The sequence below is a fragment of the Calypte anna genome, chromosome 4 (genome assembly GCF_003957555.1).
Source record: "Calypte anna isolate BGI_N300 chromosome 4, bCalAnn1_v1.p, whole genome shotgun sequence".
Lineage (NCBI taxonomy): Eukaryota > Metazoa > Chordata > Aves > Apodiformes > Trochilidae > Calypte > Calypte anna.
Genome location: NC_044247.1, coordinates 10,064,566 through 10,083,755, shown reverse-complemented (window position 1 = coordinate 10,083,755; position 19,190 = coordinate 10,064,566). Strand labels below are relative to the sequence as shown.

The 19,190-nt window shown below is 37.6% G+C and overlaps 1 protein-coding gene across 1 annotated transcript in view; it reads left to right on the top strand.

The window, feature by feature from the left end:
* The window catches only part of KLHL4 (kelch like family member 4), a 35,787-nt gene that overhangs the window by 6,121 nt on the left and 10,476 nt on the right, over positions 1–19,190 (top strand). The window contains exons 2-6 of the mRNA XM_008493660.2: positions 11,217–11,390; positions 11,843–11,979; positions 14,805–15,001; positions 17,750–17,962; positions 18,664–18,850. Coding sequence (XP_008491882.1) covers positions 11,217–11,390; positions 11,843–11,979; positions 14,805–15,001; positions 17,750–17,962; positions 18,664–18,850 — 908 coding nt within the window. The remainder of the gene's footprint in view (positions 1–11,216; positions 11,391–11,842; positions 11,980–14,804; positions 15,002–17,749; positions 17,963–18,663; positions 18,851–19,190) is intronic.

The window sequence follows — 19,190 nt, the reverse complement described above, 5'->3', positions numbered from 1 at the left end:
TGGTCAAAATATGAATTTGAAACTGGGGGCATTTGAAATGGGTTCTTTAAGACATTGTAGCTGATGTCCTCTCAGAAGTGATGCTTGAAGAGCTCATGTGGCCTTTCGGTGGTGCAGCAGTTGGTGATGAACACTCCCTTGGCATCCCTGAGATGCTGCATCTGCTACTGCCAGGAAGAGCTGTAATTCTACTTATGAACAAAGGCACATGGAACACTAAGTGACATTAAACTGAATTTAAATAGCATTTTACTGAAATCCACTCACAACCAGTTGAAAAAAGATAGGTGAGAATCATCAAGAGAATTTTCCTTTGATACCTGCTGCTTGCTAAGGGTAGCAAACTTGTGAAGTTGTAGTAAGTGGCATCCGATGTGGAATTAAAATCTAGGGGCAGCTTTACCTTTTTCCCAGAAGCTGATAATTCCCAATGAGAGACAGGAGTTCTTAGGCAGTGTGTGAATATAATGAACTGTGACCAAAGAAGTTATTCTGACCAAACAAAAGCTGTTGCCTCATACAAGAATTCTCAGTACAGAAATGAGAATCAATATTGATGAGAATCAAAGGCATCCTCTGCAGATTTTATTCCTGCTTTCTCCTTCTATTATGACATCTTGCAAGGAATTTGAAAAGGCAAAAAGTATGTGAATTTAAAGTGGGTTGAAACAGTGACTAAAAAATACAGGAAGAATTAGGTTTGTATTTTGAAATTAATTTTATAGTTAGCCTGTGAAAGGAGTGAATATTTATTAAAAATATTTTTGTCATAGATACATAAATATCATAGGATAATTTAAGCTGAAAAAGACCTCTGGATATCACAAAGCATAACCTCATCTTCCCAACCCCCATCAAGAAGTATATAATGAGGAATAATATGATTTACTAAAAACACACAATATTTCAAGGCTTACCTAGGACATGCATAGCTTTCAAAGATGACTTTTTATAGGCAAAGGAAAAAAAAATAATAATAATTTAAGAAACTAGGACAATTTTATTAATTTCAAAACAATTTCTTTATGATTCAATTATCTTCTCATTTCCATTTCATACAGCTTGCTCTCAGCAAAGACAGCTGTTAAATTACTTTTTAAAGAGTTATTACTGCTCCTAGAATCCCTTCTTAATGTCTCCAGAAAAAGTTAAGGAGATGATTAAACATACATGACCACTGCAAAGTGGTTTTTACAGGCACACTGATCTTGTAAAATCAACAGGAATCTTAAAGCTGTTGAAATATTCTTAGAAAAAAGGGGAGAGAGTTTGCTTGATTTGAAAGTTGTAGCTAGATAGCATTTGGAAAGAAATTAATAATTTAGATTTAAATGAAAATAAAATATTTTCACTGTTGCTTTGTGAGTGAATTGTTTACTTTGAACTGTTTGAAAGGCTGTAATGACAAACATTACTGAAATCTTTCGCATTTAAAGAAATAAAGGGATTTGTTTGTTTTAGTCAAACAGCCAAGTTAGCCCAGTATAAACTAATTTGGTTTTTCTCCTTTCATTCTACTGGAGTAAAATAATGATGCTATATTTCGAGAATTACTGTATCAGGGGATAAGATAAAAAATAGGGCTTGTGCATGGCTTACTTCTAGGTATGCAGGATAAATGGATACAGAAATGAAGCTCAAGTACTGTTGGGATTCCCAGAAAGTGCTTATGGCAAGTATAGGAAATAAATTTTAAAAATAGCCTCTAAAGCAAAGCTGTAACAAAATTTCTTCCTCTGTGAAATCAGAGCCCACCTCAGAGACTCCATCACCATGTCAGCTGCCATAAGAACTCCCTACACAGTTCTGACAAATCTCCTTGACCACCCTCCCCCTTTCCCACACAAATGTTTAAAAGCCAAAACTCAATTCAAGGCTAATTAAAATAGATAGAACAAGACCTCAGAGCCTGCCTCTTTCCAACAACTCTGCCCTTCCAACTAGCACAAAACATCTTTAACTTCATTCTTAGTAACCATTCCGCACTATAAGTCAGGATATTTTACTAAAAGTCTTTCTGCTGCTCAGAGGTAATAAGAAGGATAACTAAAAATATTGAAAGGAACACCCTACCTTGTTACCCTTGCTTCTTTTGAGGTTGAAACATATGACACAGTGTATAAATGACAACAGTTTTAAAATGTGACAGTGTATGCTCATGCTGTCTTCTGTGGTTGCCTGAGGCTGCCTTATTTAGAAGTACATGGCTAAATGTTCATTATTTTCTCAACTAAAACCCACTTAGGCTAAAAAACCATATTTACTGGTCAGGAAAGCAATGCCTGATACCTGAATCTTTCTTCAGTTTTGTTATATGTAGTTTGAAAACCTTTGGAGAAGAATCTAGGCATCTTACCTGTACATTTCATTTCATCAAACACGAGCTCTCTCAGCAAGCTTCTAACTTCCTTAATGGTCTGACTTTATGAATTAGGATCTGAAAATCAATATCCATGGATTAGGCCTCAGGTTTATTTCTTGCTTCTTAAATAAACTTAGAGAAATCACTTGGTATCACAATAAATTCATGTTAAGGGTAACACTTGACACTTTAAGAACTGATTGCTGTTTTCAAAGATCAGAATTTGCCTGCAAACTGCTCCTAAAATGCAAAGTGGAGTGCAGGTACATTATAATTGATGAATTATACTATGAAGTTGCACAGTTTCTCATGATAATACTACCACAAAATCAAGGTCTATTGCTTTAAGTTTTCTGTTGCAATAAACAGTAGAGACCACCAGCAAACAGAGGGAAAACATTTGATAAACTGTCCCCATTTGCTCTGCTTCAGTTTACCTGACAAATTAGAAGTCAAGAGGAAGGGAGGGCACTCTTGCAAGAAATGAGCTTTTTCAAAGCTTATTCATTTTAACAAAAGTTGAGAAAATGAGGAATCTTTTTGAACTGGGCATACACACCTTGATTTAAATGGAAATTGTGAGCAAACCACTAAGAAATCCTAGGGGTTGGAGAAAAGCTATTTTAAGCTATTACATATGGTTTGCGTTGCTAGGGAAACCTCTTTTACAGTGTTCATTTAGCACAGATGCTCAGGAAAGCTCTGTGACTCCATGTCAAACCATTGCAGAATGCTTCAGGATGTGAAGAAATAGAGATGCACATATACACACAGGCAGAACAAAATATCTCTGTCATTTTCTCTTAGTTATGTCCTCTGTCTTTGGGGGAAGTCAGTTCTATCCATTGCTGCCATGACCACAGTGATAAACCAAAAGCTTTGAAATTAAACCCCTGTCTTTCCAGATTGAGGACATTTGTTCAAACATTACCTTCTGGTTTGATCCATTGAGGTTCACGCTTTAGATATTGATCTATTTAGAGCAAAATATCTGTCTTTGCCACGTGCATTCCTGGGCCACCCTTTTGACCCTAGGGCTGAATCAGGTGAGAAGGTATTTTAGAACAAGCCCATAGAATTTTACATTACTGGGGAAATGTCACATAAAGTGAAGTGAAATTTGAAGTGGTGCCTTTAGCTGATGTGGGGAATATGACATTTTCCCATTTAAGTGAAGCATGGGTCTTGTTATTGCTTTGTTAGAATCTAAACAGGTAAAAGTAGAAAAGATAAAGAAGCAGAAAATTGAAGTGGTCATGACAAGCACAAGAGCAGAGTCTGAGTATAAAAAAAGAAGTGAGAAGCAGGTATTGTGGTAGTGGTTTGACTTTCCATAAATCAAGAGGTCTTAAAACTCTCACAGCAGCATCCTTATCTGATTAGCTGCAAGGATCAAAATAGCAGGGCAAAGAGAATTGCTCCTGAGCCACTCACTCTCTGGCTTTTCAAATTTTGTTCACTGGAGACAGCACAACCTCACCTTCATTTTTTCCCTTATGTCTCCAAGCTCCCTTTGATCCACTTTTGCTAACAGCAGTGAAAGGGGATGGCACAAAGCAGGTATTCTTTCCCAAAAATCTCTCTCCCATCTTTCTGAAAGGTGCTTAATTAAGAAGCAAAGACTTGATTTATTTCATCCAGCAATAGCCATGCTTGGATTTAAAAATAAATTGTTTGCCATTCACATGTTTGGGGATTTTTTGTGTGTCCTCTAAATGAAAATGCTACAAGCTCATGTCCAACATTTAGTCAATACTTTTCATTTTGTACATTCTCACAGCCTGCAACAGTGCTACACCATGCCTTCTGCTCACATCATTTTTTGTTCTTTAGGAAGAAGCTATTAACATATCTAACAATACTATCACTAGCTACAAGAAAGGTGAGCAAGAAGCAGTCAGCTTCACTGAATTCCTGCTACATGAATTTTAATTTTCCCCCGAAATAATCATGTGATATCAACTCTGGATGAAAAATCCTGTATTGCAATGATGACTGCAGAATGCTTCTTATATTGCTAGAGTCTGTGTTAATCAAGAGAGTGAAGTATTCCTCAGAATTTAAATTCTATCACATCCTGCATGATCAATTTCAATGTGCACTGGCTTAGTATTGATTTTCTTGTTTTTCTTAGGAATGCCATGCAGACAGGACAGCTGATTAATTCTAAACTAATTTTTAGCTGTTACGTGGAATCTCAAAAAAAATACTTTAAAACTTTCTCTGTGATTAATAGTAAGATGAGAGTTTCAATACACCTGGAAACAGAGTAAAAAAGTGACTTGAGCACTGTTTATGATTTGAGAAAAAAGGCACATGTGTATTTGAGATAAGTAATCCCCATAGCCTTTGTCATTACCTGAACAAAGGTTAATTTTGAGATGTTGATATGTCTTTTTACCTGAAATGTTTCATTTAGTTACTATTCTCTTTTACATACTGTAAATGAATACACTGATAATTCTCCTGGAGGATAATGTTCCTGAATGGTGCTTTTTTTATCATTTTTTAAATGATTTGTCTGAGACTCTCACATCCCAGTCATCATTCTAATGAAGCACTCATGGCTGTCCAGGCAGTGTGCTCTCCAGGCTGATTAGGTATTGCTAGAGCTCCAATTTTTCAGCAAGTATCTCATAGTATGGAAATAAATGTTCTTCAGTCAAGTCATTATAATGTTTATAGTAACATTTCATATTCAGATTACTCTGAATCAGGAGCAGCAGCAGCATTTAAATTGAAAACTGCTACCAGGTTACAAATGTTAGCACTGCCAGGTTAGGGGAATCCAGTGTTCTGCCAGAAGCTTGGCTCATTTTTCCTCTTTGGATTCTACTCCCAGTGGAGCTCTGCTCCTGCCCTGAGTCCTGAGAAAGCTCTGTGCGATGTGGCATGCAAAGACACAAGGCCAATGGGCCATGCTGCATGGCATTGCCCAGCCCATCATTCTGATGTGAGAGCAGCAGAGCCCAGCTGACTCTTCTTTTTAATAATTCATCTGCAAATGGGTCTGCAATAAATTACTGAGCAATTTTCAAAACCAAGCCCCAAATCTCAGGAGCAAAATACCAGAGAGTGACTTTTGAATAGGCATTTATACCTGTTATAACAGTAAATTTTTAAATCCTTGTCTTCATCAGATATATATAAATTATTTTCATAGATCAACAAACCCCCACAACTGGACCACATCTTACTGTGCTGTTACATAGTGATAAATTACAGACACTACTTTCTGTGTACAAAGGAATTTCCCAGTTCTTAATTATATGTGTAAAGCAAACTGCAAGCATAAAACTCTGCTTTAGACGCCAGATGCCAATAAAGGAATGCATGAAGCTTTCAAATAAATGTCTTTCTAGTAGCCAAAGGTCAACAGCTGAGGGAGCACAGGTCTAGTAAGAACAATCTGCACTACAGGGAGCTTGGGAAATAAATTTATGATTAACCTCTTCTGTTAAAATAAAACAAATACACAATTTCCAAAGGCAAACAGCATACTGGGGAGAGTGTTTAGATCTACTCCTCTCTGCTACATGAAATCCTGATGTGGCCACATCTGACACCAGCACAAAACACAGAGTGCTCAGGGGCTGCAGTGTTCAGGGGAATCACCATCCTGAATACATGCTTTCTGTTCATAGGAGAGTTCAAAATATTCTAACCCAAGTTCATCTTGATATTAATCATAATGGCACTCATCTGAATATTAGCATGTGTGGGAGGAAAAACAGAACTCACAACAGCTATAGTACTTTCAGTGATATGCTGCAGCTCCTGTCTTTAATGATCTGAACACTTGCAATCCCAAGCACAAAAAAAGTTATTTTAACTAAAGCCAACTGAGGAAATTTTCAGGTTCACACTAATAGTAGCAATAATAAAATTACTAAAACCAGTTTCAGGAGCTCCAGGTTCTAAAGGAATTGTCAGTATGAACTTTCAATTTAGATAGAAGCCAGCTGTCTCCATTAGCCTAAATTTTTACAGAAATACATTGCACTTAATTATTTCTTCACTTGCTGAATTATTTTCTGTCATTGTTACTACCTCAGCACTCATCAAGGCATAATAAAGTTTGGCATCAAACTTTTTTGCATCACTCTTTTGAATCTAAGTTTCTTTACCCACACCCTAAAACCTTCAACATGATCTTTAGCTGTTATATTTACTAAGAATGAAAAATCAAGGAGACACTTGCAGAGCAAATTCAGAAGCAGAGCCCAGGCCTGATGATATCAGCAAGCAATTTGTACAGGTGTACTAACTTTATATTGGCTCTGTTCAGAGATGGCTTCTTAATTCTCAGCCAACTGATGTGGTTCCTCTCTCACAGACACTACATGATTTCACATCAGAAAACAGCATCTCAGCCTCTAACCACACCATCTTGCCCAAAAGAGAGGAGGTCAGAGCTCCAAGAGCTGCCTAGGAAAGTCTGCCTCTGGGGGGGCTGACTGCACTTTTCTTCAATAAGCAGAAATAAATGAGAGGTGCGGGGGGGAAAAAGTGATGAATTGCATTGTAAAGCCTGCTGCACACACAGCCTGAACTGATGAAGCTGCAGTTCTGTCTCCTGCCTTGTCACCACTAAAGCTCATCCAGTGCACCAGAGCTGAAGTCACTCTGGTGTTTTCAGCTCTGATCAAGTCCTTAGGAAATCTGATGTCTCTACCTGGGATCCAGTTTGCTGCAGATGCCTGGGATGGTTTATAATGCAGAGGGAAGGTGGTCCAAAAGAGACATCTGTGACACTGCTAACTCAGCTGTGACTTGCTTAAATTAAATTGCCAAATATTATAAGAGGTTCATTAGGCACATTCAACAAATATCCAAAGGGAAGTGGTCACCATAAAAAAAATCGAAGCATAGCCTTATTAAGAATAAAAAAATTAAAATACTGCATTTCATCACCTGGTTTTCATTCAATATTATGCCCCTAAGCGTCCTTATAATCAGATTTTCTTTCTGGTTTTTGGCCATAGGCAGACATAATGAGGACCTTTAAGAATATACTGAATTTTTAAAAGGATATGGCAAATAACTGGCATTTATGTTTTATCACATTCTAACTAAATAATGAGGAAAGTTGAATTGATTCTATATATACTTTATATACTGATTTCTATACTGATTAATGAAGAGTGCTTTGCTGATTGAAGACAGAAAGTAATTTAAACATAATTTAGGAATATAAAGTAGTATAGGCCTGGATGGAACCACAAGCCTCACTACATCCATTCTGACCAAAGATGGAAGTTTTACCTCCCTAATACCAGTTTTGAGCCACAGCTTGTTGGGGTCCAGTATAATCCAGTTGCTATTTCTTAGCCTGTGTTTTGTTGGGGTAATTATTCCTATGCAAGTGTGAGCAAGTCTTTGAAAAGTAAAAATTTGCTTAAAATTCAAGACAAGAGCAAAGATGGTTCTCTAAATTTTAATTGTTACAAAAATGTTTGTGACTTTCTATCATATATCAGTGTAACAATTAAACCTTATTTCTGGCTTGTGCTTGTCTGCAATAAAAAATATGGAGCAGCATCAGAAGCAGAATTTGGGTAGAATGCATGCAGAACATTGTCTGCCTTTGAAAATGAATCCCTGTCACATCTTCAATATTTATACAAATTGTTCAGAACTCTTATATTTATTACACTTGAAAAAACGCAGTTCTATCCTGATTTTGAAAATGTCATGTGAAATAGTGTCAGGAGTCACGGAAAAGTCAAGATGATTTGTGACAACTGATGTTTTTCTCTCACTGAGCTTTGTTACAGTGTCAGAAAAAACAACAAAAAAATCTGTTATGACATGATTCATTCTGAACTGCAGTGCTGGGTGGGATTTGTCTCCTTCTTAACATCTAGATGCTTAATGCTTTTTGATAATTTCAGTTTCTATTGTCTGTTTCCAAATTTCCTGATGCTTCTTTTTAAAAATTACACCCTGTTTTCCTTATCCTTCCTCAGTCGTTACAGGAAAACTCTGAAATCATTTGGTTCTCTGCCTAAGATGAATTTCATAGAGCTCAGCTACTTTGGAATCACTTCAATGCAGCTTCATCTCTGCTCTCTCTAGGCTAATCTGTGTTCTTAAGCCATTATTACTAATGCTGATGGTGTAAATGCAACTCAGCATCTTTGTGGGTACTACTAAAAAGGTGACATTGAACAATTTGGGTTTCTGATTCTTCAGAGCACTTCACTGATGATTTTCCCTCCTGATTGAGAGGCAAACTAATTCCATGGTAGGATAAGGCTGATGCACTTTTGGAAACGTTTATTACTCAGTATTCAGATTTTGTTTGCCCAAACTTGTCCAGTTTTATAGAAAACCTGTTTCTCCATCTTCTACCTGCTTCCTTTCTGAGTAGGTTCAGACGAGCCCTGAGTTCTCTGTCTGTGTTCTCTCTGCACAAACCACACAGAACACGGTGTGACAGGCAGACCCATTCCTACCAGCACATCTGCAGCCACCCCGCCCAGCTTTCTGCAGTCCACAGCATCCCCCAGGATAATTCAACACAGAGGCATCAGCCTCAAGGATTTTTTTACTGCCTTCTGTTTTCATGGTACTTTAATTCTGCTCATCTTTAGTTCACTGCTCCCCATAGTCTATTCTGAAAGTCAATATTTTAGTCCTCCACGGTGATAGTCACACACTAATGAAAAATATAAATAGTTATCTTTGAATTTAATTTTTTTCCCTTCCAAAATCTTTGACAGCATTTTGAATCAGCTGCTGAAGGCAAGCCAGCAATTACAGAAGTAATTTTAACAAAGTTAATGGAGCAGGGTTTTTTGCTTCCAGTATTTTTCAGTCTCTGAAGACCTTTGTATTTGAAATAATTAATTATGTTAGTGGTATTTCTGCTGTAGGTAAAGGTCACTTTAAAAAATACAATAATTAAGGTCCCCAGTCTTTAAGTCCCTTTGTAAATATTTGCAGCATGAAATGATTGCTCCACCTACAAATAGATACATACTATGGGAAATTATTTCAAGGAACTGGGCATTTGCATTAGGGATGGTTGAGTATTAATTCAGTTGATTTCTGCAAGCATATCAAGGATAAGTGCAATGTAATACATACTAAGAGACAACACTTAGAGTGGATATAGTGGATATGGAAAATGGTATTTTTGAAAATAATTTTCTGATTACTGCTAACGAAAGCTTAAGAGGTAAGTAGCAAAACATGAATGTTACAGAGTATGGATTTGTCACCAAGTAACTCATGCAAAGCTAATGAGCATATAATCCTATTTTGCAGTGTCTTCATTTTCAATGAAACATTGCAGGAAAACAAATAAAGAAGTATAGTCATTAAACTCACCAAGACAAATTAATTTTTATAAGCTGTAAACTACAAAGGATACACATTGTAGGTGAACTTGATTTGCCCCCTTTCTTTTTTTTTAAAGAAAAAAACCCCACAAAAGTGCATTGGAATAAAGAGCTAGAGGCTTTACTGCCCTGCTTTGGTTATCTCATTGTGTTTGCAAGTAGCTGCATAATCTGAGATTGCCCAGATTGGAAGGTGAGCACATACCCTGCACCATGCACACTGCCGGGGAGGATTTCAGATGCCTGAGGGCTGCTGTGTCTCAGGTGAGGCATACACCCCCCAGGGCTGCCACAGCTCAGGCACACCCAAAATTGAATAAAATAATGTCTGGGCAGCCCCTGAGTGATCCTACCTGCCCAGGGAGGCTGGCAGGGCCAGGGCTGAGGTTCTACCCTGAACTCAGGTGCATCTGAGAGGCAGCAAACACCTGGGGACCTGCAGGGTTTGGACATACCAGTGCTCAGAAGATGTTAGGTTCCAAATGAGATGTGGGACATCTGTAAATGAAGTAGAAAAATCTAGAAAACTTCATACTGTTAGATTTTTTCAGATAGAACAAAAGAAGTATGTCTGGAAAACCCCAGACACCCAATAGCTGTACCAACTGTGATTTTGTTCTGTCCCATTCTGAAAATCACTGACATCCAGTATGGCAGTATTTTAGAGCTATGTGACATACAAGTAAATCAACAGATGCATTACTATTTTACCAAAACCAGATTAATATAAAAATAATATTTTTCTAAGAAAATATCACAAAGATGTTTCTCTCTGCAACATAATATTAAAAGGATATAAGGAAAAATCTGCTAAAAAATCCACTGCAATAAAGAGAAATTGTGTATGTAGTTTTTAAGGGTACTTATAAGCAGAGTATTCTGGAGTAGGAAGAATATACCTATAATGTATAATTCCGTGAAAAGACAGAGAAATAATAATATAATAATAATTTGTCTTTACTATTTGCATTCAGATTCTAAAGGCTACATAATGTACTGATTTCATCAGCTTTTGGCTGGGTAATTTGTCTAGAATTACATGGTCCTTGTCAAATTGTCTTCTGATTCATTCCCATTTAGTAATGTAGCCTAATGTACAAATTATGAAGAGAACCAGCAATAAAACCTAAAGACATTTAATATCCAAACTTTCATACCCAAAGATAGTTTAGCTATTAGTATCCCAGGGAGAGAAGTTCAGGTTTGGTGTGTTCTGTTTGTCAATGAGGAGGCTGAATTTCCATGTCAGTGCTGTGCAAACAGTGGCTCAGAGACACAAAACTGATGAGAAGCAGAAAACTCAGTAGCACCTAGAACAGTTGATAGTAAAATACAGTTTATGTGCAGGCTTAAAAATTAAAATTTGCAGCTACCAAACAGAAAATAAAAATGGAAGAAGACATCAGAAGAGAGAATCATTAGAGCTGTATAATTTTAAACATTTCTGTGATGCCATTTGAACAAGGTTGATAATGAGGCATTCATCACATGGCCTCTTGCCCTTGCAGGCTGTCAAGGACCAGCAGCTCCCTGCTTGGAATGAACACCAATGGCTCAGATGAATTTTTCCAGTCTACAAACCATGCAGAGCAAACTTTCCGCAAGATGGAAAATTATCTGCAGCAGAAGCAGCTCTGTGATGTTCTCCTCATAGCTGGTGACCAAAAGATTCCAGCTCACAGGTACATTTCCCAGTATTCTTTAAGTGGCTTCAAAACCTTAAATTTCCAAATTCCTAATTTATGCCTAAGCAGTTTAGGTAGGAATGAACACTTACTATAATTAGGACATCAGGTAACAATGGAATAAAATGAAGTGATCAGTGTTTCATATTCAGTATTTCAAACAGAATGAAATTCAAACAGGAATGATTGTTATCATCCATCTTCCATTCTTGCTGCTGTAAACCTACAGTGAGATCAGTGACAAAAGTCTGCCTAAACAAGTCCTATGGGAGAAAATCAGATTACTAATTTCCTTTTTAACTATTGCTCACTCTGTAAGCTTTGAATCCTATGCTAAAGCCAACATTTCTCTTGCACACACAATTTATTACATAGTAATACTGAACTTCATGCTTGCTATTGAGATGATGAAGTCATTTGCAGTCCTCCCAGTATGCTTTGATTTCCAGGTTGGTTCTCAGTGCAGCATCTGACTATTTTGCTGCAATGTTCACTAACGATGTGCGGGAGGCAAAACAAGAGGAGATCAAGATGGAGGGAGTGGACCCTGATGCACTGAAAGCCTTGGTGCACTATGCCTACACAGGTAATTCTGCCTCCATTTCCCACAGCACTGGTGTAAAGGAAGCTAAAAGCTATTCAATGCACACATTTGAGCATCTTCCATTTCACACTTGGACGTAAATACGGGCATAAATCCTGCATAAGTGATGTTAACCTCTACCTAGAGAGGATGAATAAATACTGATTTATATAACAACGTATTCTAGAAGGTATGCAACAAACTTGGCAGATAAATTGGTCTTGGATATTTGTCTCTAATTTGATACAAATTATTTTAGGAATTCTAATGAGAGAACAACATATTTTGCCTGTTGCCCACTTCATGTGGTGACACAGAAGGTGTAATATGAACCCCCCTGTCCTGATGAGAGGCTCCTCAATTGTTTGCCTCAGTCGAGGAGAAAGTGAGACATGAGAAAGTGCCACAACATTGTGAAAAAAATTTTCTTGTGTTCTCAAAACTTAGAGATTTTATCTTAATGAAATTAAATATCTTAATACCAGAATGCTCTCTCTATAGATATATATTTCCCTATCTTTTCTCCCATTTTCAACATTTATCTCTGCATTTCTGAATCTGAAATGGTTGAGCCAAACAGCCAAAAAGACTAAGCCAGAGAGGTGTGAAATCCCTTTCATCTGCTGTATCGTGACCAGGGGAAATGCTGTAGAACAACACTGCTTTGTTAGTGTCTATGACAGCTGGAAACATCCAGATCCTTCAAACCTATACAGATTCTGCAAATCTGCACTTTCTGGCAAGCCCCTGAGTGCAGATGGCAGCTACACCAGCCAGAAAGGTGAAAGGGAAACTCTTTTTGCACTTCTAAACTGTGCAGGTCTGTGTCAAAAAAATACCCAAGTCTCAAGAAAGGAAAAAATCCTTCCTCAGGAAGTAACAACACTGAACAGAACAGACCAGAACAACAGTTTTTGCATTTACAAATATTTGCATGGAAACTTATCCATCTCCTCAGCTGACAGCTGCGACCAAGAACATGCACTAAAACTTTGTCCCCTGGTGTCCCACACAGGACATCCCTTGTCTGCTTTTGAATGAAATAAAAATTCAGTTCTGTGATGGGGAGACTGGCAGATGTATCGCAGGGAGCTACTGCCATTGTTAGAGTACCTTGAAAGAGCTTAAAATACTATTTTCTTAAAAGATCAAAGACCCCATTATAGTCACCATATTGGCATTAGCATAAATGTTAAAAATAGGAGACTTCACTTTCCAGGTCACTTCCTAGGTTTTAATAAATACTTCATTTAATAAATACTTCATAAATCCACACTATTACATGAAGAAAAGGTGAAGCAATCTGCAAGCCAGATCAGGAAGTTTCTCTCTACAAAACAGCCCCTGTCTGTGGGTACAACCAGGGGGATAAATCTGGAGATCCAGAGGGTACAGTGCAGAACATGGATAACTCGGTGTTACTGTGGCACTGCATTAGTATGAGGGAGCAGAACAGAACAAGCACAAAGAAGCTGAGTGCTGGGCTGCTTCTTATCTGCCTGGATCTCAAAATCATCCCACTTGATCAAACGTCACTTCTTCCAGTTTGTTTAATGCGAACCCATGGGAAAAAAAAAAAATAAATGACTGCAAAACAAATGCCAGGCTATAAAATACTGGAAGTTTGCTTCTAAAATCAGGATGCTCTTTTTGCTTTGAGGCTTTACATAGCAATCTTTATTTACAAGAAAGAGTACCAATCACACACTCATGCAGGAGCTTTTCTGAGTTGTATATTAAAAACTCAAACATTGCCCCATCCTGCACCCTGCCAGCCCTTCCTCGTTTCTTGCAGAACTGGAAGGTATTATTTAAGTTTCAAAGCAAGAGACATCAGGAAGAGCTGGACTTGTGCTAAGGTAAGACTTCTGAAGACAGCCATGGAAAACTGAATTTTCATAGATTTTTTTCATGTGATAATAACCCACCCTCTAAAGTGAGACTCTTCCCTAGGTACTGAGATATAAATGTGACTTTCAGAGATGGGAGCTGTAACTTTCAGAATTGTTTATCTATTCTACTGATATAAATCAGAAGTGCACTTTGGACAAGAAACCTTTTACTCTGATGATTTGTTACTGTAATCTCTCGATCCCACCCTTCCAGATGTGTTAAGTGGAGATGGTGTGTAACAGGAGAAGCTGGCAAAGAAATCAATGCTTCTGAGACAATTGGAGGTTGTAGTGATAAATGGGAAATGAAGTCAGGAAAAAACCCTGCAGTTCTTTTTTCAGGACAGGATTTCAGTGTGTATTAACTAAAGAACTGATCCATCCACTGAGAGACAAGAAAAGAAAACCTGATTAAATTAACACCTTCCAGTCTATCTGTGAACATACAGAATTCTCATTTCATGTAATAATCTTATTAAACATTTAAATACACAAGTAGATGATGGAATAAATGAAGTTTCCTGCACATATTGATGGTATTTCCTAGCTTTTGATACTGAAGTTCTTTTGTGATATATATAAATATATATAACATTTTAGGAAAGGTTTTTCTCCGATAACACCATTCTTTTAATTTTACTTTTTTTCAGACAAAATCAGATCTAATATTGTGATATGGATCTAATATAGATCTAACATTAAAGCCCAAACAAAAATGTTCCAGTCACTCTAATCAAAATCCACCAAAATCCTTTAAGTTTGTTAAAATATAATTTTAAAAATCCTTCAGCCCAATTTGTGAATCACAGGACATTTCTTTTCAAAGCTTTTCAGAGAAGGACGGAAAACTGGGGAGCGGGAAGCTTTTATGGAAATAAAAATGGAAACTAAAATGACTGAAAACTTTTTTTCCCCCCTTATATGCAAACTGCACAGGTATTCTAGAGTTAAAAGAAGACACTATAGAAAGTTTGCTAGCTGCAGCTTGTCTTCTCCAGCTCTCCCAGGTTATTGAAGTATGTTGCAACTTCCTCATGAAGCAGCTCCATCCTTCCAACTGCCTGGGGATTCGCTCTTTTGGAGATGCTCAGGGCTGCACAGAGCTCCTGAAGGTGGCCCACACCTACACCATGGTAAGGAGAACAATCTGACTGCTTTGCAATTCCAGTGTCACCAGCAAGTGTGAATTCTCCACTGGAAAACATCTCTGGCCTTGCTGCTCTCTCCAAAGCTGAGGGCTCTGGTCCCTGGGAGCTGGCAGGGTCTGCACAGTCTCTGACATGGGGACATCTCTGCCCAGCTCAAGGGCAAATGGGAAATTTAATTCTGTGACTGTTATAGGAGTACAAGTCTCCTCCTTTGAAAGGAGAAGGCAAAAGAATGCTTAGAAAAAAATCTGCAAGTCTGTTGATTCCCATTTCAGTGTTTTGCCTTGTAGGACAAACTCACTGAACTTAAATTTGCAGTATGATTTGTATGTTTTTCCCAGAAAAAAAATAAATAATAAAAAAAAAAAAAAAAAAAAAAGGGTCTTAACATGGCAACCTTCAAGAGGTAAACAGAAATGGCCCATGTCTATGCTTTTGATTGAACACAAAGAAAATTCTAAAGCTGATTTTAAGGTGAGATACAAATAAGATGAGCCAAAATTATGTCTGAATAAGATTTGGACTGCTAAAAAGAAGCACATCCCTGAGAGGAGCATAATCCTCCTCTGGCTCAAATCAAGAAATGAATATTCAGAGCATGGCAAACAGAGAAGCAAGATAGCTTGCTGTGAAACCAAATCAAGGGATAAATATTCAGAGCAACAAGATGTGCTATAGCAACTTTACACACAAAGGAATAGCAACTGCTACAGCTAAACAGATATAAAAAGAACTTCTTATTAGGGGACACATGGCAGCTTTATGCTTGAAATATTAGTGTAGTTTTGTGAAAACCAGTTTAGAGGCTTCATAATGCTGAGAGATGAAATAAATGAGCATGGCATGTGGGGATTGAGGGCACTGCTTGTGCTCCCTCCTGCCATGCTAATGAATGGTTTGTTTAGCAGCAATCTCGATTGCTTCTATATTTTTAAAGTTTAAAAAAGGACATTTAAGATAGAGGCTCAGTCAGCCCCTGTGTAATAGTGTTGCCCTCACTGCTCCACACAGCTTGATGCTCAGCCTAAATCAGGAACTTCCATGGCTCCTCCTTCCCCTTACCACCCCCAGAACTTGGGCAACAACTTCAAGCATTTAAAATTCACGGTCCAGATTGCTGCAAAACTGAAATAAAATCATATGGTTACACATATGATTTTATGACGTCAGGCAACGAGAGCCTTTTTTTGGTCAGATTTTTTTTAACCATTTGAATCCTCCAGTCCTGCCAGGAGTTAGACTTTCACTGCATTTAGAAAATGTGTGTGACAGAAATGAGAGTTGGGTCCTAAGAACAGAGTGTACAAATTCCCTGTGATCCTTCGCATTAGACAGCCTCTTACATGATGTCTTTATACTGCATCTTCCTGAAAACAACTGGGAGCATTTCCAGGTCTAGAATCACCTCCTGCATCCTCTGTGTAACACAGACTGAGAATGCTGCCACAAAAGAGCAGCTTGCATGTCACAAGAGCACCTATCAAGTCTGCAGCTACTAACAAATTTAAGGCAGAAGAGGATGCATCAATCTGAAACAAGAATCTTGGATAAAATTTTATTTTAGATCCTTGAACTGATTTTTAAATTAACTTTTGGAGAAAAAGAGATCATAACAATCCATACACACACAAAAGTGTAGTGGGAGTGGATAATAAAACATTCTGTTCTGCTTAATACCAACCTCAGCCACCTGAAAATGGGTACTTCAGGGGAAAGCCTCTGAAGTTGTGCTGTAAATAGAGACTATTCAAATGCCCCGGTAGTATTTAACAATTTTCAGGAGATAATCAGCTATAAACATCACATCCATTCAGTAAAACCAGACACAATGGAGACCTTCCCCTTCAAACACTTCAGCCATTGAAGCAAAGGATTAACAGTTTCCTGCCGGGTATCTTTTTGTTCAGATAGAGCAAGTTCAGATAAACATCTTGTGCTATATTTATAAGTAAATGGGGACTGGCCTTCCTGTTCCCATTCTCTGAAAGTCACAAAACACCGAAGCAGGATATGCATAGCAGAGCAAAGTTAACATCTCCTTAACCACTGATACTTCTATATTTACATCTTCAGCACTCTCAAAAAGACACAGAAACTAAGAAGCTACTGAAAACAAATAATACAAATAGCAGTTACCAAAATTTCTTCATCTGCCCTGTTTCAATCCGGTTCCCAAATAATAGATATTATTTACGTAATGGAAATTGACATTTTAAATACAGACATGAATTCCCTAAATGTAGTTCTTTGAGAGTAACAAAAACTTCATCTCTCTCTCTCAAAAAAAAATTTTTTTTCTTTTTCTTTGGAATTAGCAGAAGGAAGGTGTCAGTAGTTTGGCTAATGCTTTTGAAACTGATTGTTAGAGAAGTTACGCAGTTTATTTGAGTGTCCACTTGGCAATCTTTAATACACATTATTGTCTTTCCATTAAGATCAGATTGATGGACAAAACTGACAGTGGCAAATCCCTCAGGTAGGATATGCTGACAAGAAGCCTGGCAAGCACATGGTAGTGTGAAAATGAGCATTATTCTCCAGTCCTGCAAGGGTAAGGCAGCAGAGAGCAAGCAAAGTCTCCCTTAAATAGTAGCAGGAGATTCGGTGACCTTTAAAAGATCCATTGCACTTCCTTATATCACAGAACAGGAATAAAATATGTGCAAAGTGTTCTTGCAAGGTGTGAAAATCATCAATGCATTGAAAATTTTTTTTTCCTTTTTTTCTTTTTAGGAACACTTCATAGAAGTCATAAAAAATCAGGAATTTCTTTTGCTCCCTGCTAATGAAATTGCAAAGCTCTTGTCTAGTGATGACATCAATGTTCCAGATGAAGAAGCCATATTCCAGGCTTTGATGCTCTGGGTGAGGCACGATTTGCAGAACCGGCAACGGGACCTCGGGATGCTGCTCTCTTACATTAGGCTGCCCCTGCTCCCACCCCAGGTATCAAAGTGAGGGGCTACAGGGACCTCTGCCACCTGAAATGCTTGCCTCAAGCATCATTCATACCAAGAATTCTGTGGAAAGGTTCTAGTTTGGGCTGGGCTTTGTTTAGGTGGGTTTTTTGCCTTTTTTAAAATTTATTGTATAGTAGATATGCTTATTGTTTGTAAACGCAGAAGAAAGGAACTAATCCACGCTGCTACTGGAATCTATCCATCTCATCAGAAAAGCTTATAGGACTATCAAGACTACAGCTTTATGGATCTCCATGAGTGAAGCTGCAAATATTCAAACTCTGGATTAAGTATCAAAATACTACAGAAATGTAGTTTTAATTATATGCCTTATATAAGATTCCCTAATACTCACAGAGATGTCCAGTACTATACATTACTTTTGCTTATACTCAACTCAAAAGGAATTTCACATTAAAAGGGTGCAGCACTACATTTGCAATATTAACCTTATCTAAAGATTAAAAGAAAGTTTTTGGAAACAAATTAAGCAAAGATATGCTACTTTAAGACTTTTCTTCCTGATCTTTATACTGTTTTGCTGGCATTAAAGAAGAGTTCCCAGCAAAATTCAGGGGAGACCTGAACTGAAAATGAGTGTTTGTAAGCTACAAATACTTTTACTACTAATGTTCATACAATTTCAATGATTTAGATAACTTAAGACCCTCCCTTTCCATCTCTTAGTTACTGGCTGATCTAGAAAATAGCCCAATGTTTGCAGACGACCTGGAGTGTCAGAAACTCCTGATGGAGGCTATGAAGTACCATCTTCTGCCAGAAAGAAGGTCCATGATGCAGAGTCCTAGAACCAAGCCAAGAAAATCTACAGTGGGGGCACTTTATGCTGTGGGAGGTATGGATGCCACTAAAGGTAAGTGCAGATATGAATTTAATTGTATTAAGTAATTATATTACAGACACACAGAGAACCTATGATGATTGTTTAAAGCTTTCTGGAAGGAAAACAGCAAGTTAGGGATGAAAAAGAGGAGAAGAAATAATCACAGAACACAATCCTATGTGTTAGATGATCATTCTTCTTGCAAGAATTGGGTGCTTCTCAATGACACACATCTTGAAGTGGAGACTAAAAAAGTTTGATTCACGTGGTGACTTAAAAATTAACTTGCATATTGTTTGACTTTATGGATCAGAAGAACAAATTAATACTAAAATATTTCAAGAGTCTTTTAGCGTTCTTTTAGAACCTT